This window comes from Bos indicus, chromosome 17 (genome assembly GCF_029378745.1).
Source record: "Bos indicus isolate NIAB-ARS_2022 breed Sahiwal x Tharparkar chromosome 17, NIAB-ARS_B.indTharparkar_mat_pri_1.0, whole genome shotgun sequence".
Lineage (NCBI taxonomy): Eukaryota > Metazoa > Chordata > Mammalia > Artiodactyla > Bovidae > Bos > Bos indicus.
Genome location: NC_091776.1, coordinates 40228652 through 40254619, shown reverse-complemented (window position 1 = coordinate 40254619; position 25968 = coordinate 40228652). Strand labels below are relative to the sequence as shown.

Genomic DNA, 25968 nt, shown 5'->3' with positions numbered 1-25968 from the left:
CTCATTTTCTCTCTGTCTCTGTGGCAAGAGAGAGAGCTCAAGTGCATTTTCCAGCTTCTTTACAGGTGTAATTGTCTGCATCTCTCTGGGAGGTACACTCTGAGCAGAGCCTGGTCTTCTAGCTGAGGCTGTCTGCTATCTGTGTAGGCTGGCATGATTAACAAGTGTGGAAGTCTTCACTGCTAACTTGAAAGGTTGTGTTTATGGCAAATGGTATGCTTCATTCCATTTTTCTTTGTAGCCTAAAATATGCTAGGCCCCCTAGTTAACTGACAGACACTCTCCTACCTACTTCAAAATGAGGATAACATGTTTGTTTATACACTCTCCTTAAAATTGCAAAAATAAACATGCTTCACAAAATAGCTGGCAAATATAACACTCAGGCAGGGCAACCTTGTGCACTATAAAGCTAACTGTAGCCACATGTCAGCTACCTTCTAGCTCAATAAGGAAATAGTTAAGACTGATCTGAAGCTTTCCTAGAAGTCTGTAATCCTTGATAGAGTGTTTTCTTTTTTTGTTAGTTTTTTTTGGAGTTTTGTTGTCTTACAGTGTAGTGCTAGTTTCTACTGTACAGCGAAGTGAAACAGCTTGACGTATCCATGTATCACCTCTTTTCTGGATTCCCTTCCCATTTAGGTCACCACAGAGCACTGAGTAGAGTTCCTTGTGTATACATAGGTTCTCATTAGTTATCTATTTTACTGCTGATACTAGGTATACAATAGAGTGTTTTCTAAGCAAGTCTACAATAATTCTGAATCTCGGTATATATGGAAAAGAGGTGGAGAAAAAATTGTTGAAAATAAATACGTGTTTTCTATCTACCAAGAGAATGGGTTATAAAACAGAAACATTTTTCAAATTTATGAAATGGTTTTCACGTAGTTCTCTAGGTGGCCTATAGTTGTTACTAAAACTGATTATAAAGCATTTTGAAATTTCTTAATATTTTGAAGTACATTCTAATATATTGAAAATACTTAAATACTATTTAAAATCTACTAATGAGGAAAATGCCTCAAAGTATCCACTGCAGGATGCAGTTCATTGTATCAAGTGCCCACATAGTTTATGATTCAGTTAGAGGTGAGTATGGGATAAGTGTCTGTGCTGCTGTAGGACAGGCACCTGATCCTGCCTCCCCCACCTGCCCTGCTCCTCTCCCCTCTTCTCTCCCCCCCACTCTCCTCCTCCCCTCTCTTTTCCGCCCCCTCTCCTTCCCTCCACCTCCCCTTCTTTTCTCCTGCTCCCCCCGCCCCCCACCTCCTCTCTACTCTTCCCCCCTCTTCCTCATCCCACCCCTTCCTCACCCTTTCTCCTACCACCCTTCTCCCCCCTACTCTCCCCTCCCCCATCTCTTCCTCACCCCTCTCCTCTTCCTCCCCCATCTCTGTCTTTGCTGCACTGAATTCTGCTTTCTCGTTCCTCTCTATGTACACTTACGCTGGTCCTCACTAGCCATCATAAAAATGAGTGCAGTTGATTTGAACAGTCCACTGACCAGGTTTCCTTGCCTCCCACAGCACACAGCACCCCGGTTGATATGCCGAGCAGAGGACAGAACGAAGACAGGGACAGCGGCATCGCCCGGTCAGGTACGTGCGTGTCTCCTCTTGTTTGGCATCGCCCTTGGGGTGAGCACTCTGAGCTCTGGGCCTTCAGGGGTAGTGTCCAGGCATGATGTGCACCAGGATGAGCCCTGGCAGTGAACACGCACTGAGAAGTGTCCCTCTAAAAAGAGAGATGCCTCCTTGAGCCAGTGGTCCTTGCTTGCTGAGTGCTGAGGGTCAGATCAGGGGAGGGACAGTGTCCGTGGGTGTCACTCTGACCATGAGCGTGGCAGGGCTGCCTGCTGACCCATTCACTCCTTCTGTCCTGGAGACATATTGCTCTAGATTTTATCTTCTGTGCCTTTTCTTATGATGTCAGGCTGTTACTGACCAGAGTGTTTGGCCTCCTTAATCAGTAGAAATTGACAAGAGACCAGACACAAAATTCAAACAAGGCTTTATTGGGCCCCCACTGCAGCAGGGGTAGCGAGAACAAGTAACAGGTGCCCTAGCTTGCTCCCGGTGGAGAAGGCAATGGCACCCCACTTCAGTACTTTTGCCAGGAAAATCCCATGGACGGAGGAGCCTGGTAGGCTGCAGTCCATGGGGTTGCTAGGAGTCAGACATAACTGAGTGACTTCACTTTCACTTTTCACTTTCTTGCATTGGAGAAGGAAATGGCAACCCACTCCAGTGTTCTTGCCTGGAGAATCCCAGGGACAGGGGAGCCTGGTGGGCTGCCGTCTATGGGGTCGCACAGAGTCCGACACGACTGAAGCAACTTAGCAGCAGCAGCAGCAGCAGCAGCTTGCTCCCGGAGAGGAGAGGGGAGTGAGCTGAGCTGGTTCCTTACACGGGGTGCTCGTAGGAGTGCGTCCAGGGATCAGGCTGGAGGGGTGGCATGGTGGTGTGTGCAGAGGGCATGCACAGTACCCTGCTTTTACTCCCAACACTCTGCTTTTGTTCCTGGATCTTCAGAAGTTGTAGTTAGAGTCTTTGGTTTTTTTGTGTCTTTAACTTGCCCCAGCTGCACATGCATGCAGTTATTTTTAGTCCCTTCTAGTTTCTTGGTATCTGCTGAGACATTTGTCCAGGCCCACGCACTACAGCAAAGGGTCCTGGGTCGCAGCCTGTCTCAAAGCCTTAAACTTTCTCAAGACTGCTTTTAAGATCTCTTGGTTTCTGCTCTTATACCTGATTCTGCTTTTGACTTTGATTTGTGGTTCAGATCAGAGATAGATTCCTTGCAGTGAAAGAAGGGTGGTGAGTGAATGATGTGGAATTGGAGGGTTCGGGGGTGTGTGGGCTGTGCCCGCTGCAGGCTTGGGGCACCTACTGCAGCCGGTTGGCCCTCACCTCATTGTGCTGAGCCTGGGCTGGGCTTGCTGCCTTAAGTCATTTCTGTTTCCCTCCAGTCCCTTCCATGTGGTACCTAGCCCTTCACCCTGCTCGGCATATAGCTCTGCTCCCAAGTTGTTAAGTGAAATGGAGTTTGTGACAGAGTCTACCTGTTTGGTTAATATATGTCACGTGATGAAAAGTACACAACATTCTGTGTATGATTGGTTTCAGTGAGTTGATTGACTTTGCGTTTCCTGATCCCGTCTTAGGTAAACTTGGTCAGAGGTGTAATTGCCATTAGTTGGACCTGTGTTGTTTTCATTTGTAGCAGTTTTTACACAAATGTAAAACCTGGGCTATGCCGCTTATGGCGTGGTAAGAGGATCATCTGACTTTGTGTTCCGTGGTGCCTGGGATGATCTCCATCTGTACGGGGTGCGGTCAGCATCCACGCTGCAGGAGGGCCTTTGAGTCACACCCATCCATCAGCCACTGGAGGCTGAGAGTGTGCGGTGTGATGGTCTTAGTGTCCCAGAGCCCAGCCCCTGGAGCCTCTCCAGTCAGGCTTGGCTGGGGCTGGCTCTGTCTTGGTCAAGTCTCCAGGAATAAAGAAGCAGGAACCACAGTAGAAGCAAGGCCATGCTCCAAACCAGTTGCTGCCTTAGCAGCTCATAGAATTTGGTGTGTTTGTCTTTATGTGGTGAACACCCAGGTGGCACTAGTGGTAAAGAACCCACCTGCCAGTGCAGGAGATGTCAGCGACACAAGATTCCCTGGAGGAGGGCATGGCAACCCGCTCTAGTATTCTTGCCTGGAGAACCCCATGGACAGAGAAGCGTGGGCAGTCCATAGTGTTGCAAAGAGTCGGACACAACTGAAGTGACTTAACACGTTTGCGTGCACACCTTTGTGCAGTGAACACTCTTTACCCAAAGATGACTAGTATTTGACCGAGTCCCACTCTGAGCCCTGAGATCACAAGGTTCCCACTGTAACTTTCTCTTATGTGTCTGTTTCTGCTCCTTCTTGTTCCAGAAAAGACTAGAGAGACTGGGGGGAGCTGGTGCCAACAGAAAGTTGGCACCTTAGGCGGAAGTTTGGGTGTTCCTGGGTAGCTTCTCGGTTTATCGTGTGTTTGGTATGAAGGTTCACGTTGTGCACATCAGAATCCCCATAGGTTTGGTAGTTCTCTGACTCTAAATCACGCCTTAGATGAGTCTTTTTTGGCCTCCGAGAAGCAGGAACGTTGAGAGGCTGAGTGTGCATTGAAGTGAAAGGTCCATAGCAGCCGCATCTGGGTGTTTTCTCGGGAGGAGGAGGCAGATGTGAATCTGGTGCAAATGTGAACTCTGACTTCCCTGGTGGCTCAGCTCGTGAACGAGGCACCTCTCCTTTGAGGCTCCCGGCGTCCTGTTGCAGGGATGGCAGACGTGGGGCTGCATGGGGCCCCGATGGGCCTTCTGCTTCCCTTCCTCCTGGGAGCCGCTTCAAAGTCATTGGGTGCTCCCGGGGCAGGTCTCTGTCCACTGAGGCCTCTTGTGCTCCCCAGGCCTCTGCTCCTCACCACCCATGCTGTGTGGGACCAAGTGCTCATCCTGAAGCAGAGCAGGGACTCCCAGAGTTTGACTTGAATCAGCAAGAGAAGACGTAAAAAATTAATGACATTGTTTATTCTCTTTTTCCTATAATTTGTAACTTCCTGTCTTACTGGTTGAGAGATGGGGAAAATATTTTTTAATAGATTTTTATTTTTTAGAACAGTTGTAGATTTGCAGAGCAGTTGAGATGATAGTAGGGAGCGTCTGTGTACCTTGCACAAGCCTCCCTGTTAGTAACATCTTGGTTAATAAGATGGCGTGTTTATTAACAGTTGTCGTGTCCGCTTGGCTCCACTCTCCTCTGGGAGTTTCTCAGACTTTGTTTTGGTGACCTTGATGGTTTCAAGAACTAGCAGTCAGGTATTGCATAGAATGCCAGTTGTTAGAATTTGTTTGATGTTTCTCACGTGACTAGACTGGGGTTCTGGGTTTTAGGAAGAAAGAAAACAGAGGTAAAATGTCTTTTTTTTCTTTTTAAATGTCATTTTAAAAAAAAATTTTTTTTGGCTGTGCCGGCAGTTAGTTGCGGCACTCAGGACCTTTGATCTATGTTGCTTTGTGTTCCGTGTATATCCGTGGCTCTGTACATACTGCTGTCTGTGGTGCCTGCGCCTGTGTTCAGTTAAATGTGTGAGTTGGTGCTGGTTTCTCTGTTACCCATTATCCATGAGCATGGGGACCATCCCACCCTCCCCACCTGGCTTATCCGCAGACAGCGAGACACCCAGCTTCCCTGCCTGCCCTGCATTTAGGTGACGGATTCATTGCAGTCCACACACACCGGCGTCTGAGAGCTTAACCTGCCCTCCTTGGGAAACGCCTTTTTACACTAGAGTGCAGTGCTTGTGTGCAGCTTCTCTGACCTTGATGTCCACTCATGTCTAAGGTTCCCAAGGCCAACACCTTGGGAACGTGGGGAATATCTGCAGCTGCACAGGCAGCAGAAGCTCCAAGATCACAGCTAACACTGGCTCATCCTCACGATGAACTGGCTTTCTAACGGCTGCCCCAAACTCTGAACATCACACACCACACCTGAAGAAAAGAGGCCTCTTTTTTTTTTTTTTCCTTTTAAATCATCCTCTATAGAGAGGAACCTGATCTGGAATGAGGGGTCTGAGAGGACTAGGTACAGTTCCCCGGCGGAAGGTCACCAGGAGTCTGTGCACCCCCTGCAGGCCGATGTCACAGGAGGAGCGGGTCTGCACACGGACCACACACTCGTTGTGCGCAGTGTGCCCTGGGAGCGCAAAGCGCCGTCTGGGTTTCACCTCCGGGAGGGTCCCCTGTTGTTAAAGAACTCACTCATTCTGCTGGTTTCCACAGTTGGGCCAGCTAGGCACAGTTGAGCTTAAGAGGAGGGCTTGGAAGGATAGCGCTGATTCGGGCTCAACTGTCTATTCTTCAGCTGGGGCGGAGCTCAGCTTCCTCAGTTCTTTGTGCTTCTCATATTTCAGGCCAGACCCTTGGTGTGCTCCCAGAATAGATGTTTCTCTTCACAAATCTGTCAGTTCTTTCACATTACCTCTTTCCTTTCTAGACTTGTATTCATCTATACCTGTTTAAGAAAAATTAGAATCAACAAGTAATGCACACTGCAGGCAAAACTACAAGAGATCTAAGAATATTTCTGAGAAAAGATATGTGCTACTGTCAAGGAGAAATTTTAAAATCGTTGTTAGAGGAATGCATATATGTTATCTGGAGAGAGAGATCGAGTTCCACAAATAAATATGTAAAGTCAGTGTAATTTCAATTAAAATCCTTTGTGAAGTTGGGCAAAATCACTTTTATTTGTGTGGAAGAACAAAGGACCAACCTCTACAAATCCTTTGTAGATTCGTTCTTAGAGTTCAGACTATGGCTACAAAGACATGGGTAAGTTACATAACTTGGCGTATAAATGTAGAGAGTGAGTAGGTCACCAGGGCTAGGCTAGAATTTATATCCTAGATGAGGGATTAAAATGTAAGGTATTTTTGGTCGAATATTTTTCATGCTAAAGAGAAATGAGCTATGAAGCCAAGAAAGGACAGCAGCAAACTTAAAAGCTCATGACTAAGTGAAAGAAGGCAGTCACGAAAGGCTGATGTGATGGTGTGCTATTGTAAGAATCACCATGTGACATCGTGGAAATGACAAAGCGATGGAGACAGGAAAGAGATGGTGGTTGTCAGGGCTTGGGTGGGGGTAGATGGGGGGAGGACAGTGAACGTATGCTGTGTGGTGCTGTAGTGGTGGGCGCGTGTCATGATCTGTCCAGACAGCGTGGGATATGTACCCAGGAGTGAACCCCCGTGAAGCTCTGGACTCTGGGTGGTCAGTCACAGCAGACATGCCCTCTGGTGGGGATGCTGCTCTTGGGGAAGGCTGTGCATGTGAGCACCTGTGCATACTCTGCACCTGCCACTCCCGTTTTGTGGTGAACCTGAAACTGCTCTAAAAATGCAGTCTGTTTTTCTTTTCTTTTTCTTTCTTTTTTCGGCCACACTGTATGGCGTGTGGGAATTTAGATCCCTGACCAGGGATGGCATCCATGTTCCCTGCAATGAACCTCTGGACCACTAGGGAAGTCCCCTGAAGTCTGTTTTTAAAAATTGGTATGTTTTGAAATCTTGATGAGAAGAACATTGTCTTTTCATTCAGGGGGTTTTAAAGAAATTTTATTAAAACTGAAAAGTTACCTGTGGTGCTTTTGAGGACTGTATGTAGTCTTAAAGTAATTCTATGGTTTGGGAGCTAAATGTGTTTTAATCAGAATTTGATTTGCCAATTAACTTGTTTGGTTTATTAAAAAAGACGTCTTCCTATCAGACAATAATTGACCTTTTAAGTACTTCAACTCTTCTGTGATTAGAAACACAACTGCTGAACTTTAAAGAACTTTATATTTTTCAAGTGTTTAATAAGCAGAAACTCTTAAGAGAAGTACTGTTAGTGTTACAGTCAACAAAAGCTGTTGTCGTGTACTGTTTTAGTTGTAGTACCCTCTGTATCAAACTGGGAGAAAGGGTTCAGGCTCAGAGCCACACTGCTACCATCACCGTCACCACCATCACCACCTCCAACATCACCACCATCATCACCACCACCACCGCCACCACCACCATCATCACCACCACCACCGCTGCCATCATCACCACCATCACCTCCACCACCATCACCATTACCACCACCACCATCATCACTTCCACCATCAAAGTGAAACTGTTAGTCCCTAAGTCGTGTCTGACTCTTTTTGACCCCATGGGCTATAGCCTACCAGGCTCCTCTGTCCATGGGTTTCTCCAGGCAAAAATACTGGAGTGGATCGCCATTCCTTTCTCCAGGGCATCTGCCTGACCCAGGAATCGAACCTGCATCTGCTACGTTGCAGGCAGATTCTTTACCATCTGAGCCACTAGGCTTCCCTGTCAAACATAAAAAAGACTTAAAATGAAGAGGTGGGGAGAAAATCCTTATGCTCTCTATACAGTTTTGACCATAGGAAGCTTTTTAACAAATTCAGGTTTTGAACTCTCTAGAAATTTTTTTTCTAATGTTTTGGGTCTGCTGTGCTTGTTGATTGAGACAGACATCATGAAGCAACTTTTCTTGAGAATCTTATGCACCAGACGTTTTTGTTGGATGTGAGGAGAGATCAGTAATCAAGTAGACATGTAGTTTATATTCAACAGAGAAGACACAGAGAAAGACAATAAAATGTAGGCAGGCTTCAGTCACCACCAGAGTGCTTGCTCAAGGAATGCCTCTCCTGGAAGCTGAAGTCTCAGTTGACTCAAGCACCTTGCTAACTTGCTTGGTGAAGACCAGAGCAGAGAACATGTTAAACTTTGGGGGCTGCTGGGGCAGAGCCCAGGGTTGGGAACAGGCTTTGCAAGTTTGTGTGTGGGCAGCATAAAGACTGCTATGTACTGGGAACAGAGGGAGGCTGGACGCAGTGAGGGGAGAGTCTGCAAGCTGAGCTTGAAGAGAAAATAGAGGTCTGGTCACATTAGCCTGTTGTAGGACTGGAAAAGGTCAGTTTTCATTGCGATCCCAAAGAAAGGCAATGCCAAAGAATGCTCAAACTATCGCACACTTGCACTCATCTCACACGCTAGTAAAGTAGTGCTCAAAATTCTCCAAGCCAGGCTTCAGCAATATGTGAACCGTGAACTTCCAGATGTTCAAGCTGGTTTTAGAAAAGGCAGAGAAACAAGAGATCAAATTGCCAGCATCCACTGGACCATTGAAAAAGCAAGAGAGTTCCAGAAAAACATCTATTTCTGCTTTATTGACTATGCCAAAGCCTATGACTGTGTGGATCACAATAAACTGTGGAAAATTCTGAAAGAGATGGGAATACCAGACCACCTGACCTGCCTCTTGAGAAATCTGTATGCAGGTCAGGAAGCAACAGTTAGAACTGGACATGGAACAACAGACTGGTTCCAAATAGGAAAAGGAGTACGTCAAGGCTGTATATTGTCACCCTGCTTATTTAACTGCTATGCAGAGTACATCATGAGAAACGCTGGACTGGAAGAAGCACAAGCTGAATTCAAGATTGCCGGGAGAAATATCAATCACCTCAGATATGCAGATGACACCACCCTTATAGCAGAAAGTAAAGAAGAACTAAAGAGCCTCTTGATGAAAGTGAAAGAGGAGAATGAAAAAGGCTTAAAACTCAACATTCAGAAAACGAAGATCATGGCATCCGGTCCCATCACTTCATGGCAAATAGATGGGGAAACAGTGGAAACAGTGGCTGACTTTATTTTTCCGGTCTCCAAAATCACTGCAGATGGTGATTGCAGGCATGAAATTAAAAGACGCTTACTCCTTGGAAGGAAAGTTATGACTAACCTAGACAGCATATTAAAAAGCAGAGACATTACTTTGCCGTCTACTCAAAGCTATGGTTTTTCCAGTGGTCATGTATGGATGTGAGAGTTGGACCATAAAGAAAGCTGAGCGCCCAAGAATTGATGCTTTTGAACTGTGGTTTTGGAGAAAAGTCCAAGACTCCCTTGGACTGCAAGAAGACCAAAGCAGTCAATCTAAAAGGAAAGTAGCCCTGAATATTTATTGGAAGGACTGATGCTGAAGCTGAAACTCCAACACTTTGGCCACCTGATGCGAAGAGCTGACTCATTGGAAAAGTGTCTGACGTGGGGAAAGATTGAGGGCAGGAGGAGAAGGGGATGACAGAGGATGAGATGGTTGGATGGCATCACCGACTCAATGGACATGGGTTTGGGTGGACTCCGGGAGTTGGTGATAGACAGGGAGGCCTGGCGTGCTACGGTTCATGGGGTCGCAAAGAGTTGGACACGACTGAGCGACTGAACTGAACTGAGTTTTGGCGCGAGTGTGTCCGTAAACAAAGACACCTCATCTGTTCTGTCCAAGCTGTGCAAGAGATGGAGGACTTGGGGCTTCTGCGGGTTCCTCCGCCCAGGTGTCTCCTGCCAGTGAGGGCTATCTGGCAAGTCCAAACCTGCACTCTAGACCCAGATGTTTGCTGCAGTCCTGCCTCTGCACTGTCCCAGGTGTGCTGTCAGGTCGGAGAGCACATGACTCCATTTTGCAGCAGCATCAACCAGCCAAACTCACAGTTCTTCCCATTGGAGGAATCGTAGCAGCTTCTGAGTGTTTGAGTTTGCATTTCCTTTTCCAATGTTGAGTTTGCCCCTGTGGACTCACCACATTCTGGTTGTGTTTTGTAATTCCTTGGGGATTTTTGCTTGCTGCTGCTTTTCCCATGAAGAGTAAGCTCCCCTAGGGCAGAGACCCAGCTACTGAGTCACGCTGACTGCTCCATCCCCAGTAGCCTGAATCCTGCCTGACATATAGGAGATGTTCAGTGGATCCTTGAATGGTGGGGGGAACATGTTCCCCATATATACGAGGAGGAGTACATACAGATTTTTAAAAGAGACACACTCAGATGATCTAGTCATTTTCCTGGGGAACATCTGATAACGCCCTTTCCATGACTGGCTCTTGCTGAGTTTTAGGTTTAGTTGAGATGTACCATTTTCACAAGGGTGTTCTTGGACCACTGACTGGAGAATAAACCTTTGTCCTGGTTTCGTAAAGAAAATCATGTGAACTTAGCACTCTCTGTTATCATCTTGTTTATTTACTCCATGCATGCAGGCTTGTTAAGGACAGAGCTTGTTAAGAACTTTCTGTGCTGTAACTTTCTGCCTCAGACCCAGGTAGTGCCAGGAACTTAGTAGGTGCTCCGTCAAAGTTGAGCAAATGGAATTAAGAGTTTCAGGGTGTTGTCACTTTGAATCCAGATTTTGTCAGATTATCACTACAGTAAGCTCTCCAAATAGCAGACGTATTTCCAGATAAAGCTGAATCCTTATCTTGAACAAAACAGGTCAAGAAGAGCCAGCAGTTGACATTTTTAAGCCTATAGATGTATTCTTTTTTCTTATCGCTAATTTCTGTAGGAATACATAGACACTTATTTAAGAGCCCTCCTCTGTCGGGGGTGGGGATGCAAGCATAAATTGTTTTCTTATTCATGTGCAAAACTCCAAAAATCTTTGCAGTCTGTGTGCATTAGCATTTGTGCTAATTATAAAAGTATTCTAAAAAGAAGAGCGATACTAAAAATATTAAGAAGTGTCAGACATAGCACTTTTAAAGCTGAAGCTGAGGCTGTGAATAATTTAACTGAAAGTCGCACGTTTTACAACCGAGGCACCAACTTGTGGAGCTGACAGGAAGCATGGTGTGGGCTGGGACCTACCCTATGGAACTCCTGTGCAGAAGCTCTTTGGTGTCCTGGAGATGCCAGGCCCACAGTGAAGTGAGTGAACTAGCCGGGGAAGCCCACTCTGCCCTGGGGATGGGGACAAGCGCCTCAGCAGCATCCAGGCTGCACTCCCTTGTAGACCATGGCCCAGCCCATAGCCACACGTACTAAATGGGGATTGAATCCATCCTTTTCTCATGAAAATGGCAATAGGCTACAAGGTAAAATGAGGCCTGTTCTTGTGTCTGAGAGTTGTCGCTGTATCATTTGCTAAAACGTATGATTGACTACGGGCTTCCCAGGTGGCATTAGTGGTAAAGACTCCGCCTGCCGATGCAGGAGACCCAGGAGATGCAGGTTTGATCCCTGGGTTGGAAAGATCCCCTGGAGGAGGGCATGGCAACTCACTCCAGTATTCTTGCCTGGAGAATCCCATGGACAGAGGAGCCTGGTGGGCTACAGTCCATGGGGTCGCACAGAGTCGGATATGACTGAAACAATGCAGCATGCACGCATGATTGACTACATACACTACAGTACTTTTGCATAAAAGTCCTCCTATGTGATATCAAAATGCATTTTTAAAATACTTATTTTATTTATTTGGCTGTGTTGGTAATTGTGGCACTCGAGATTTTTTTTTTTTAAGTTGTGGCACATGGAATCATGAGTTGCAGCATGTGAACTCTTAGTTGTGGCCTGTAGAATCTAGTTCCCTGACCAGGGATTGAATCTGGGCCCTCTGCATTGGGAACACAGAGTCTTAGCCACTGGGCCACCAGGGAAGCCCCCAGAATATTTTTCAGGAAATGTTGGAGAACGCTCAGCCAGCCTTTAGCTTATGTTTTTATTACAATTATTATTCCGCATTCTATAGTACGGATAAAGGGAACATCCTCCTTGGTTTTTTTATTTTAATTTTTTGCTTTTCTTTTTCATGTCTCTATTACAAGTTCTCAGTTCGTTTCACAATTAACTATTCAGAAGTAATGACCTTTTAGTAGTACTCTGAAATGTCTTACCTGGCCCACCTTTTCTAAGAATTGTCAGAGAGTGAGTAGGTAACATTTACTGTATGGGCACTGGCTGAGTGTTTTACATGTATTGATTTGTTTAATCCTCACAGGAACTGTGTGAAATAGGTCAGTGGTTTTTAAAGCTTTCTTTTGTCTGCCACCCACACTAATGCATTTCACATCATGATCCAGTAACAAACATCTTTATATATGACAAACAAAAGTGTCATAAATTAGTGTTAACACTGCCCTCTATTTCCATTCATACTTCTCTTTTAAAATACCGGTTTTGATCTGCTAAATAATTTATAACCCACTAGCAGGTTGCAGCTCTCACGAAACATACTGAGGTGTGCTCCTTTACTGCTCCTGTTTTATGGATGAGAAAGCTGACAGGTTAAGTGAACCACCCACGTGTCCCAGACAGTGAGCCACAGAGCTGGGATTTGAAGGAGGGCCTGGGTCTTACTCCTCCTCTACTGAGCAGAAGAATCTTGCAGCTGTAGGACTTCCAGAGGGTTTCCCAGGTGGTACAGTCGTAAAGAACCTGCCTGCTAATGCAGGAGACGCAGGAGACTTGGGTTTGATTCTTGGGTCAGGAACATCCATGGAGGAGGGCATAGCAACCCACTCCAGTGTTCTTGCCTGGAGAATCCCGTGGACAGAGGAGCCTGATGGGCTACAGTCCATGGGGTCACAGAGAGTCAACACAACTGAGCACACAGCATGAGCATGACTTCCAGAAGACAGTGTCCTTAGCTCATCCCATCCTGCTTTTGTGACAGGGTAGGGACAAGTATTTATAATGCGAGTGCTGCATCTCAATGGTGTCCTCCACCTGCCAAGAAGAAGATGATGTGCTCAGCATAAGACCAGGCACCCTGAGATTTGGAAATAGGGAACGAGGATCTTCTGGATCTTATAGGGGATTTTAAGAACTTGGGAGTGGAGCAGACATGTCTAATTAGGATTTTTTTCATTAAGTAGTATTCTCTTACTTTGAGGAAGAACTCTATCTCCCTTCAAAATTCTCAACAGAATTACCTACTCACTGATACTTGAAATGGGGATTTGAATTTGGAGGTGTAAGTCCAGCCTCAAGGCTGAAACCAGGCCAGCCTCACCTGGCAGCACTTCAGTGCAGAGGTGCCATACGTTCAGCAAACCTGTGTTAATTGTCCGTTGTGTCCCAGGCACATCCTGGATACAAGGGATCCACAGATGAATAAGCTCTACCTTCCCTGTGCATGCGGACTGGATCAGAAGAAGAGCATCTCATGGATGCTTACAGCACCTCTGCTGTGGACAAGGAAGCCTAGATTGTTAGCTTCGCACCCTTGTGGCTGGGGGTTCTCTGGTCTTGCAGCCGTCAGCTCCATGCAGGGCCACCACGCGCTGCACAGTGCTTGGCACATTGCAGATGCTTGCCGGGCAGCCAGGCAACCCTTGCAGGATTTCAGAACTCACGCTGGGGACTCAGCGTATTTCCATCTGCCTGTGAAAGTAGAAATAAAAACATGATGGCTCACGTGGAGAAGCTGCCTTCCAGTGGTGTCCACGAGCATGGTATACTGCGCTTAGTGAAGTCAGTACCTGTGTCTGAAAACGTCGACTGGCTGCCTGTCACATTCCATCCCCTTCTCTACCTGACCCAGTAACTTGGGGAGGTAAAAGGAGAAAAAGTCTGCCTCCTCCAGCATTCCAACCCCACATGCACATATTCCTCTTTCACAGCAAGGGAGTGGCAGTGGGCCGGGCCTGGGGGCAAATGCTATGCATTTAGGGCTGGGGGTGCAGGAGAGGCAATGCTGTGTGGAGGAACTACCTTTCTGCCTGGATTTCACCTCTAAATAGAGTGAAGAAGCAGTCAAGAGAGGTTAATGTGTGTGAGTAAACGCTGTGTAGGGCATTGGTTACCCGGCAGCAATAGCAATAGTTCTGTGGAACACTGTATCAGAAATCTTCAGTGTGCACTCTGAGTGGATGAGTAATAATTGTTTGCATTTGTAAGTGAGGTCTGGTCATGGATGCAAGGCTCTGTCTGTGGCCCCTGTTCCTTTTGACTTGTTTCCCCTTTTATGGGATATTTTCTCACAGTACAGAAGTCCTAGGGAGGTCTCCCCCTGCTGGGTGTGGCCTGTAGAACCACAACAGTTAGGATCCTGGGCTTGTGCTTTTTGTGTAGGTTCATGCAGGCTCCTTGAGTTCAACTCTCACTTTCCAGTCTTCTTCTTGCAGCCTCCCTGAGCAGCCTTCTGATCACACCGTTCCCGTCTCCAAGCTCCTCCACTTCCTCGTCCAGCAGCTACCAGCGCCGCTGGCTTCGGAGCCAGACCACAAGCTTGGAAAATGGCATCATCCCCAGGAGGTAAGCTGGGTCCCCCTTGCTGCAAGGGGCACCCAGGTGGCCAGCTAGGGGGTGCCCGCAGACACCGCGTTCACCTGCCATCCCTGGGAAAGTGTGAAAGCTTTCCACTCAGCTTCGGCTCAGCCTGGAAGTTTACAAGTTGAGGGTCCAGGAAAGACACTGGGAATATCTGGGTAGATCTGTGTTGATTTAAAGTGAGTACATTCTCTGTTTGTACTGGCTCCCCTCCGGGAGTAGCTTGTGTAAGTGAGAAGGCTGGAATAAATCTTGGCTTACGGTGACATAGTATGGTCTTTGAAAATATATGAACCCAAGAATGGTAACATACACTTTTTTTTTTTTTTTGGTAAAACTTAAATTCTTAAACAGTCATGAGTTTGATTATGAATAGAGATGGTACCAAGATATCCTTTGCCTTTATTTCAGTTGGTTTCAGATCTAAAGTTTAGTTACATTGCAAAATGTACATTTTTGACTTATGATGATGTTACATCAATAGCTTCCAATCTCTTCTTCATAAAACCCACAACTTAAAAGGGAATGAAGATGGTTGTCCCTATAAAATCCAGACGACAGTCGGTTGACTTAGTAAGTTGAGTTGTGAGTAGCATGTATAGGGTTTGTGAGGGAGTGAAGAGTCAGCTGCACAACTGCATTTCAGAAGTTCGTGAAATCGCACAGGTAAATAATGGTATAAAGAAGATAAATGCTTAGAGAGGGTAGAGTGTTTGGAGCTTGGGAGAGAGAGGCAGCATTCTGGAGGTCCTGGGGCTTGGGGAACCTTCATGGAAGTGGTCCTGAAAGAACCAGAGATGGGGGGCTGAGACATGTAGAGGGCGTCAGGCTGCCAGCACCCTCTTCTCCCAAAATTAACATCACGTGTTAATGTTTCTTTTTAAAAAATTATGCTCCAGGCATTTTGAGAACAACCTATAAAATGAGTGTAAGGCTTTTCCATTAAAAGTATTTTACTTTCAGGACTTTCCTGATGGTTCAGCAGTTAAGATTGCTCACTCCCAATGCAAGGGACCTGGGTTCAATCCCTGGTCAGGGAACTAGATCCTACATGCTGCAACTAAGTCTCAGCACAGCCAAATAAATAAATATATTAAAAATATTTTACTTTCAAAATATAATAGGAATAATAGTGATCCATGACTATTAACATAAACTTATAAATTGCAAAAAAAAGTTTGGATGCAGTCATTTTATATAATCAGTAGTAATACTTCATATGATATCTTGACTCATAAGATTTTTCTGGCTCACTTTTCTGCAGATTCATTTGTTTAGGTCATCAGAATTTGTATGTCAGTTGGCATAATTGAAAGCGGTGTTAGCTGCTCCTTTCAAATGCCAAGATGGCAGATAATTTTTGATAATTTTTTTATTTTGGGAAAGCTCATTTTGTTTATTGTAACAGTTACTGGAATTGTATAGATCATAACAACATTGAGATAAACTTTTAATAAACTTTAAAAATATAAATTTTAGTATGTCTAGATAAGATTATTCTTATGGAGAAGTTTTGCTAAAGATGTTATTCTTCACACATATCCATTTTGTATGTCTGAATTCAGTTTTAAATGTAAATTTATACAAGATTATTTTAATGTTTCCTCTGCCAATTCCTGCAACTTATGGAGGTCTTACAAGAAATTAGAAGTGTCTTTGTGCATTGCATGTAATTCAGAATGCCTGTTTATGCATTCTATACTATGTTGTCAATTATATGGAAAATTAATTTTAAAATAGGCTTCCTTATTAATAATTTCATCATCTAAAGCTTCATCTAGAAAGTAATGGGTATTTTCTATCCAGTGAAACAAGCTCTACACTTGATTTCTATTTCTGTGCTTGTATTTGCTTGGCAGTGTTGCTGCAGTTTTCAAAATGAGAGATTAAAAACTCTTTGAAGAACTCTAGTAACTCCCTGATGTATTAATACTTTACTGCATTGTCCACTGTAGGCTCTTCTTTGTGATAATTTACTGCCCTGGGGCTCAAGACAAAGAGCTGAGTATTTTTGTAGACCCCACAAGGGCGGGCTCTGATGATAGATAGACAAGCTGCCTCCACTATGTCTCGCCCAAGTCCTTTCCCTCTCCCACAGCCGTGACCTCTGCTGCCACCACCTGGGATCTGCTGGCCCAGGTCCCAGCCTTGCCACCTGGGGCCTCGTGGCACCTGGGTTCTGGCGTGTGGGTATGTGCCTGCCCCCAGGCTGACTGCCCAGCGTCCAAGTTCCCCGTGTGCTCAGCTGCCTGGCATCTGTGTGCGTGCCCGTGTGCATGCGTCATCACCCCATCAGACTTCACTTAGAGAGCACAAGTTAAAGGTGACCCAGTTAGGGATCAAGATCGTACCCACTGAATATTACCTCAAGCTTCTTCTGAGAGCAGCCCTGCGAGGGGGCACAGCCTGGGCTGGCCCTGGGCTTGTCCTGTCTGACACCCAGGATGGAAGGGCTGCAGGGACTCAGCACCTATCACTGCCTGTGAAGATCCTTCAGTTACAGGGGTGTCGCCCATCTCCATTGTGGCAGCACCCTTGTGGGAGTGGGGATTAGTCTCTGACTCTGGACCAGAGAACAGTGGATGCCAGAGATGTGATTGCTTCTGCTCTGAGGGAAAAGTCACAGCAAAGACTTCATTCCAGAGAGAGTTCAGGGTGGCCAGGGGGGATCTTCACAGTCCATAGTGTTGGTTGCTCGTGGACACCCACACCTCGGGGCCCTGCCATCCCACCCGGGGAGCTTTGGTGCCTGGAGACAGGGCAGGCGGAGTCGGGGGCAGTTTACCAGCTGATGCAGAGGTGCTGCCAGAGGGGTGTGGGAGAGAGGCTGCAGAGATTTCCCTGCTTAGTGGGGCTGTTGAAACCCTGAAGAAGCAGCTGTAATGTGCCAGAAAGGCTGCTGACTTGAATTATAAAACGAGTAACCAGAGTTGCTGATGAGATGTTCTTTGACCTATAGAAATGGTGATTTCATATATTCCAGTGTAATCCACAGATTCAGTGTAAGTTCAGATGACGTAAGCAGTTAGGCTAAGCAGTCCTGAGATCAGCTACGGGTCACTGAGATGTACTTAAATAGTAGAGTTTTGGCTTCATTTAGGTTCTTGAAGTATTCATAACGTATGTAAATGCTGTTCATAAGTGTCAACAAAGTTCTATTTGGTTTCTTTAATAAGAAAAATTCAGTGTGTAGCTTGGCCTTCCCTTGACTTGAAGGCCTGTCAGCTGTGTGATTGCTCCCCACCCCTCCCCTCAGTGCTTCAGCTGGGTGACCCCAGCAGATGGATCAGACGTGGGGCCAGAGCCCTGGGCATTCCCAGTGTCCAAGCAGTGAGCCAGGGCCAGCAGACAGAAGCCCTGGGCTCTAATTGCAGCGTGGTCACTGAAAACCTTTCTGTTCTGAAGCAAGTCAGTTACTCTGCCTCAGTTTCCATGTTTGCAAAATGGACTGTGTATCTCACCTAGTGCCCTGACGGTAAAGCTATGGTAAAGTATTTGTGTGCATAGTTAAATGTTGAAAAACACTTTGAAGCATGCTGTCATGTAGGTTGATCTTAAAAGCATATTTACAGTAATACTCAGCCATAAAAAGAAAGGAATGTGAGTTAGTTGTAGTGAGGTGGATGAACCAAGAACCTGTTATACAGAGTGAAGCAAGTCAGAAAGAGAAAAACAAATATCATAAATATCATATATTAATGCGTACATATGGAATCTAGAAAAATAGTACTGATGAACCTGTTTATAGGGAAGAAATGGAGATGCAGAGGCAGAGAACAGACTTGTGAGTGTAGCAGGGGAAGGAGCGGGTAGGACAAGCTGGGAAAGCAGCACGTGTGAAATAGCTAGTGGAGAGCTGCTGTGTAATGTGACGCAGGGAGCTTAGCCTTGCGCTCTGTGCTTACCTACAGGGCTGGGATAGAGAGGGAGGGAGTCTCAAGAGGGAGGGGATATGTATATCATTATGACTGATTCGAGTCGTCGTATGGCAGAAACCAACACAACATTGTAAAGCAATTTTCCTCCAATTAAAAAAAAATGATCCCAAGCTTAAAAAAAGTATATTTGTAAATACCACATGGCCTGATTTATTCCCGTTTGCATGGCCAATCCAAGACTACTACAGACTGAAGGAAACTCAGCTGCTTTAGAGTTCAGGGGAGCAAGTGAGAGCCAACACGCTGTTAGAGCTGCGGGTGATTCTCAGAAATTCAGCAGGTGGCACCGTCTGCTGTGCTGACTGGAGTTGGTTACTGTTTTCAGGGTGGAACTAGAGCTGACTCAGACATCTGAAGAGAGCTCGATGGTCACTGCAATTTGATTATTAGAGACCACATTGACCAAGACATGCAGACTGATGTAGGCATTCTTACTTTTGCAAAAAGGAGGGAAGTAGGAGATGACAAAGAAGAAAGGGTTGCAAGAAAGGATTGGTGTAACATAAGCTCAGAATTTCCTCTACAGAATACAAATAAACTGGTGCAGAGAATCAAAGTTATTGGACAGGTACTGTGGGAAAAAAGAGGGAGCATTGTATGAAATTAAGTAAAATCGTAAGAGCGCCTCGACAGTTTCTTTCTGCCAAGCAAATAATTAGGATCTAGGGGTTTCTCAGAGAAAGCAGTTGCTGGTTTATTTCAATGCCTAACATTTACAAGAGCACTGGGAGACCGTGTCCTTCCCCTGGCGTGTCTGTGAGTGAAGTCTTTTACTGATGTATCAGCCACATCAGTGACATGATCCTCTGAGGTCTGAACACGATGCCTGTCTCCTTTCCTTTTTTATCTCATTTTAAAAGAGATAGCTTTCTTGACCATAAAACTTCTGATGTGTGTATGTTTTTAAAATGTGGGTATGTTCGAAATCTCCTGTGAGTAGAGCACTAAATAACAAGTTAAAGACCGGGAATGAGGCTGCCTGCCTTGAGTTCTGCCAGCAGACGTGGCCATCGGGGTGTAGTTTGTACTAAGGGACGTGAAGGAGGCAGCGTCCTCCTGTGCTTAGCAACAGACGAAGCTGAACACTAGGGTCAATGAGAAAGATTTACTGCAAAACCTACCTTGTGCCATGCTAGGCTCTTTCATTTGCAGTGTGATGTCACTTGCTTCGGGACTTCCTAAAGGTGGCGCTAGTGGTAAAGAACCCGCCTGCCAGTGCAGGAGACATAGATGTGGGTTCTATCCCTGGGTCAGGAAGATCCCCTGGAGCAGGAAGATCCCCTGGAGCAGCGCATGGCTACCCACTGCAGTATTCTCACCTGGAGAATCCCACGGACAGAGGAGCCTGGTGGGCTACAGTCCATAGCTTCGCAAAGAGTTGTACATAACTGAAGCAACTCAGCATGAATGCACATCCTTTGCTTTGGTGTTTTTTTTTTAATAGAAAAAAAAAAAAACAAAATAATTTAAAAAAATCTTTCACTCTTGCTGTTAGCAGCTACATGGTCATGTGCTGGTTTTTCAGAATAAAGGAGAGACCTGGATTGGCTGTATTTGTGAGGTTCATCACTTACAACAAATTGAATACATATTCAGTTTGTTGGCTTCATGCTTCTCTCATCCTAGAAGCAGAGTCTTTGCACAGAACGTTAAGTTGGTCCAGGTGCTGACTATAGTAGAAAAGAGGGGGCTCTTTCTTCTTGGAGGGTTTCCCGGAGAATGTTCAAGGTCACGTGGCTTAGTCTCAGCATTTAGAGGAGTAACTTCATCTAATAGTTTTAGTAACCTTGGGAAGGCAAGCCTTGGCTGCTAGTAAATGTCCAAACGCGATGTCCTGGTCACACAGTGGACTGCAGCAGACCTTCCCTTTCAGAGAGTCTTATCTACCGGCATCTATTAGCTAAAACTGAGAGCCTGTGTTTTGAGCCAACAGATGTTTCACACCCCTTCCAAAATACCACCAGTCTGATGTAACACAGTTCAAGGGAAAAGGACTAAGTGTCTAATAAGAGGGCACTTAAAATTACTTTCAGTTCTCACTGAAGTTTCTTTTCATGTTAGGATAACACTGAGTATCAAGTAGAGGTTTTCATTTTCACAATAGAATCTGATGGAGGAGGACGGCTTAGCAGGGGATGTGCTCTGAGTGAGGACCACATGCCCTGGTAGGCTGTCAGGGTGTCATCCTGGCTTCATGGCTCATTTTCACTGTGGTCCACTGACAGCAGGGCGACCCCTCAAACCCCTTCTCCTTCCAGGTCAATGGATGAGACGTTCAGCTTGGCCGAAGAAACCTGCAGTTCCAACCCGGCCATAGTCCGGAGGAAGAAGATTGCCATAAGCATCATCTTTTCACTGTGCGAGAAGGAAGAGGCACAGAGGAATTTCCAGGACTTCTTTTTTTCTCATTTCCCCCTGTTTGAATCTCACATGAACAGGCTGAAGAGTGCCATTGAAAAGGTACTGAAAGTACAGTACGTGGCCCCACAGGGCTGTAAGGGCGGCGGGCTCTCTCTACTGGATCGCTTTCCCGGGGCACGTGGATTGGTGGCAGCAGTGGTAGACAGATCCATAGGCACACTGATGCCAGTCAGCAGGTGCTCACTGCTTTGGGAAAGGGAATTACTGCCTCCCATGTGGGCTGTAACCTTGTCTCATGAATAAAGCCTGGTAGATGATTGTGAAGGAGTGTCGTCTCAGCATAAAGTGGCTTCTTTTCTCTCCACCGAAGGCCATGATTTCCTGCAGGAAGATAGCAGAGTCGAGTCTCCGTGTCCAGTTCTATGTCAGCCGTCTAATGGAAGCTCTGGGGGAGTTCAGGTAAGTTGACAGCGTTTGGCAAACCCAGCAAGGGACATTGTGGAGCAGCAACCTTGAACCTCCACATACGTGGAGACCATGACTCGGAATTCAGAGTTGGGGGCAAATTCCAACTAGGGGGCTGGCAGTTATTGGTTATTTTAGCCGCTCCTTCCTTGGAAGCTAAGGCCCAAAGGAGCAAAAAGTTTAAGTCACCAGCACCAAGTTATCCTCATGACTGCCTGAAGGACAGTCTTTGATCTGATTGTCTCTACCAGAATGAATGGAGAAAATTGATGTTCGTATGTCTTGTGTCATCTCACAAAAACCCTCAGAGTAAGCACTCTTGGCCCATTTTACAGATGCAGAAACTTGAAGCCCAGGTGTTCTTCCAGAGCGCAGGTGGGGAGAGTGTGTGTGTCAGGGACATCACACTCCAGTTTGTCAGGACCGTCCTGTGCACACCTGGTGTCCTCCCCGTGAGGGTCCTCCTCGGGACATAAATCACATGGTCACCCTAGTGTATCTTTACTCTGAGTTCCTGATTGATGACCTCTGTATCCTGGAGACCAGTTTTCTAGAGGTCCTGCCCCTTGTGTCAGGCAGAAAGGTGGTCTGCTCTGAGGGCAGGTGGGATTCACGATCACCAGGCTGAGCAGGGTTGTTGCAGCACTCCTTAGAGCCCGCTTCTTGGGTGGGGAGTGGAAGTCCCCTCTGAAACAGTCACGAGCTAATGAATGAATCTAACTGTTCCTCTCTAGCTGCATAACAAAAATGTTTACAATTCTTAGAACATTAGAAGGTTTTTGTGATGATTAAGGTAAAGGCTGGTGAACTCAGATGCTGTTTGAAGCAAAGTCTCCATCCAGTCTTTGCTGAGCCCTGAGTTATGTGTAAAGTACTCCAGTAACACATGACTCATTATCTGGGGTTGCTCAGACTAAGTCAGATGTTTAAGGAATATGTGCAGCTGTGTATTTCGGTGGCAGTGTGGTGACTAGTGAACTTCCTGCAGTGTAGGCGCCCTGGGGCTGCTGTGGCAGACTCCAGGCTGGCTTGTGCTAGAGCGTCTGCACACTTGTTTAATGAGAGGTCCAGATCTTAAAGTGCAGGATCAGAGGCCTCACTGTGGATGTATGGGTCTTGTTCTTACTTTAGCAAACCGCTGCTCAGAAACGATGACAGTATGGTGTGTTAGTGCTTGGAGGCCTTGGTTTCAGTAAGTGAACCCCAGGTCCATGTGGCTGTAACTTGTCCCTCCTGCCTGCTCAGAGATGCTCTGCTTTGTGCCAAGGCAGGATCCTGTGTGTCCCAGCTCCTTGATGCACATGACCCCAAACTGAGGTCAGAATATGCCTCGTGTATATTCACCAGGGAGAGGGGATGTGTCCTAACCTCAGAGGCAGAAAGGTGGTCTGCTCTGGGGGGCACGTGGGATTCATGGTCAACAGGCTGAGCAGGGCTGTTGCAGTGCTTCTTAAAGCCAGTTTCTCAGTGGGGAATGGAAGCCTAGGCTAAGTCGGTGTGCTCCCTGGAAAGACCCCTGTGAGCCACATGGGCTGGAGCAGAGCCCGCGGCACCAGGCGTCCTCATCGGAGTGTATGTCTGCTGCGAGGAACCTAGCTCCGCTACACCTCGGTTTCTTAATCTGTAAAATGATATGACTAGACTAATCAGTTTCCTAACAGCATACTGTCCTAAGAATTTGATTCTGTTAGTCCGTGTAACAATCTAGTAAATAATATAGTGAAGAAGAGACATTTATGTAGCTTTTTCATGTGAAGTGAATAAAGTGCTTTGGTTCAGAGAAGGAAGGTGCTGACGAGAAATTGGGAGAGTTGAGTTGCCTCTGGTCACATTTTCAGTCTAACATATTTGATTTTTCTTCCTTATATTTTTTTCCTGTAAAAATTGCCCTAGATTCTGACACAAGGCATCTTAAAGGATATCTTACATCAGTGTTCAGTATACGTTTCCTGAAAAGGGGTCTCTGCTGCAGCTGCTCAGCTCTTCCGTTGTGCAAATGTACCGAAAGATAATAGGGAAATGATGCACATGGCCGTGTGCCAATAAAGCTTTATTTATAATAAAGGTCAGATTTGACCTGTACATTGTGTCCTTGTTTACCAACCCCTGTTTCATATTACTTTATTTGTAGTTTTCTGTTTAAAACATTTTATTATTGGAGTATAATTGCCTTACAAAGTTGTGTTAGTTTCAGCTGTACAACAGCGTGATTCAGCCATTAGTATGCGTATATGTCCCCTCCTTCTTGAGCTCCCCTCCCGCACCCCAATCCCACCCCTCTAGGTCATCGCAGAGCCCCGAGCTGAGCTCCCTGTGCTATACAGCAGCTTCCCACTAGCTGTCTGTTTTACAGACGGTAATGTATATATGACAGTGCTACTTTCCCAGTTCACCCCCAATCTCCTTCCCACACTGTGTCCACAAGTCAGTTCTCTTTGTCTGTGTCTCTATTCCTGCCCTGCACCTGACCCCTGTGTTATATTCTGCTTTGAATGCCTTAGGGGCTCCATAGATCCAGATGACTGTTTTCTTCTGGGTTCCTTTATGCAAAGGTCATCCACCACGACACCTGTAACAGTTCCCTGCTCCCCTTCTCTTCTGTAGAGGGACGACCTGTGACAGTTCCCTGCTCCCCTTCTTTTCTGTAGAGGGACGATCTGGAGCCTGTACTCCGTGCCCAGGATCGCCGAGCCCGTATGGCTGGCCATGATGTCCAGCACCCTGGAGAGGACCCAGCTGTGCCAGCGCTTCCTCAAGGAGTTTACACTCCTGATAGAGCAGATCAACAAGAACCAGTAAGGACGGCCCACTGGGGCCTTGCACGGCAGTTCCTCGCCCGTGTACGTGCTGTGGGTGACTGCCTCTTCCTGCGTTGACTCACTTGGTTATGTTTTCTCCCGTTTCTCCAAGGTTTTTTGCTGCCCTGCTGACTGCAGTCCTAACCTACCACCTGGCCTGGGTACCCACTGTCATGCCCGTTGATCACCCACCCATCAAAGCCTTCTCCGAGAAACGCACCTCTCAGCTGGTCAACATGCTGGCCAAGACACACCCGTACAATCCTCTCTGGGCACAGCTCGGTCAGTACCTGATGTGACCATTCAGAGGCCGCGTGGGGTGGAACTGAAGAAACAGCAACGTTTTCGGTTGATATTAGCCATCCTACCCAGTGATTCCCAGGTGTCACTGGGCTGGCAGGGAACAGGAGACTGGCCCACAGATTCTTCCTGTAAAGCAGGACCCTCACCCCACCAGAGCCTCATTCTGGTCTTCAAAGCCATGCAGGCCCTCTGGGTCCTCCCACATGGCAGCCACGGCTCCTCCTCTGGTGGGCTTCCTTAATGTTGGCACCACTGACACTTGGACCAGAAAATTTTTTGTTGGTTGTGGGGAGAGGGGCTGTCCGTGCCTGGTCAGACTTTTTTTTTTTTGGTAATATTTATTTGGCTGTGCCAGGTCTTAGTTGTAGTGTGTGGAATCTAGTTCCCTAACCAGAGATGGAACCCAGGCCCCCTGCATTGGGAGCACAGAGTTTTAGCCACTGGACCACCAGAGAAATCCCTGGTCGGATGTTTAGCAGCATCACTGGCCTCTGTTCACCAGCTGCCAGTGAAAACCCCTCTTCCAAAGTTGTGATGGTGAAAAATGTCACCAGACATTGCTGAGTGTCCCATAGTGGGCAGGACACCCCCTGGTTGAGGCCCACTGCCCTAGAGAGGGTGGACTGGATAGGAGGAAAGTCAGAAAAAAGAAAGTAAGCACACGCTGTGATTCCATTACCTTTTAAGTTTGAGCTGAGGGCAGAGACCTTGTCTTTCTGTCCACCGCCCCCTGGGCTACTTCTCTGAGCTTCGCGCTCAGGCCTGGCACAGGGACCTGGCATGCCACGTGGTGGCTGGCGGAGCATGGGCTTGTGAGACCAGGGCTCAGGGTGGGAGAGGTGGGTGCCAGAGCCTCTCACCAGCAGAGCCTGCAGTGACCAGTCAGGGTTGCATACCTGCTCTGTCCCACGACCCCGTCTGTCGGCTGGACCCAGGTCTGGGATGCCAGGCAGCTCACTCTTGGGACTCCTGCTGCCTGTGGAGGAGGCAGGTTATATTGAGAATGTCCTGAGCACTCCTTTGGTGGGGTGGGCAGAAGCCAGCCCAGAGAGAGAGAGAGAGTGTGCAGTGTGGAGGGTGAGGGCCAGGGCCAGACGGCTGGACTAAAACCCTGCCTCCTGGGCAAGCAGCCTAACCTCCGTGCCTCTACTTCTCCGTCTGTGCTATGAGATGTTATGACTCACGGCTGCTGTGGGAACTCCACTGCTTATCTGTAAGTGGCCTTATTGTCCATTCTGCTGCTGCAGCTGTTGACATAGCAGGGGCCCCAGGAGATAGAGGAGTGAGTAGAGGGGGTTTTCAAGGAAGACACACTTGTTGTTCAGTCACTAAGTCATGTCTGACTCTTTGTGACCCCATGGACTGCACACCAGACTTCCCTTGTCCTTCACTATCTCCTGGAGTTTGCTGATTCACGTCAGTTGAATCGGTGATGCCATCCAACCATCT

The 25968-nt window shown here is 46.8% G+C and overlaps 1 protein-coding gene across 5 annotated transcripts in view; it reads left to right on the top strand.

Moving 5' to 3' along the window:
• FNIP2 (folliculin interacting protein 2) overlaps nucleotides 1-25968 on the top strand; it is a 126394-nt gene that overhangs the window by 71946 nt on the left and 28480 nt on the right. For all 5 annotated transcript variants that reach the window (XM_070769188.1, XM_019977640.2, XM_070769190.1 and 2 more), the window contains 6 exons: nucleotides 1530-1601; nucleotides 14510-14639; nucleotides 20851-21052; nucleotides 21324-21412; nucleotides 24067-24213; nucleotides 24329-24498. In XM_070769188.1, the coding sequence (XP_070625289.1) occupies nucleotides 1530-1601; nucleotides 14510-14639; nucleotides 20851-21052; nucleotides 21324-21412; nucleotides 24067-24213; nucleotides 24329-24498 (810 nt within the window). The remainder of the gene's footprint in view (nucleotides 1-1529; nucleotides 1602-14509; nucleotides 14640-20850; nucleotides 21053-21323; nucleotides 21413-24066; nucleotides 24214-24328; nucleotides 24499-25968) is intronic.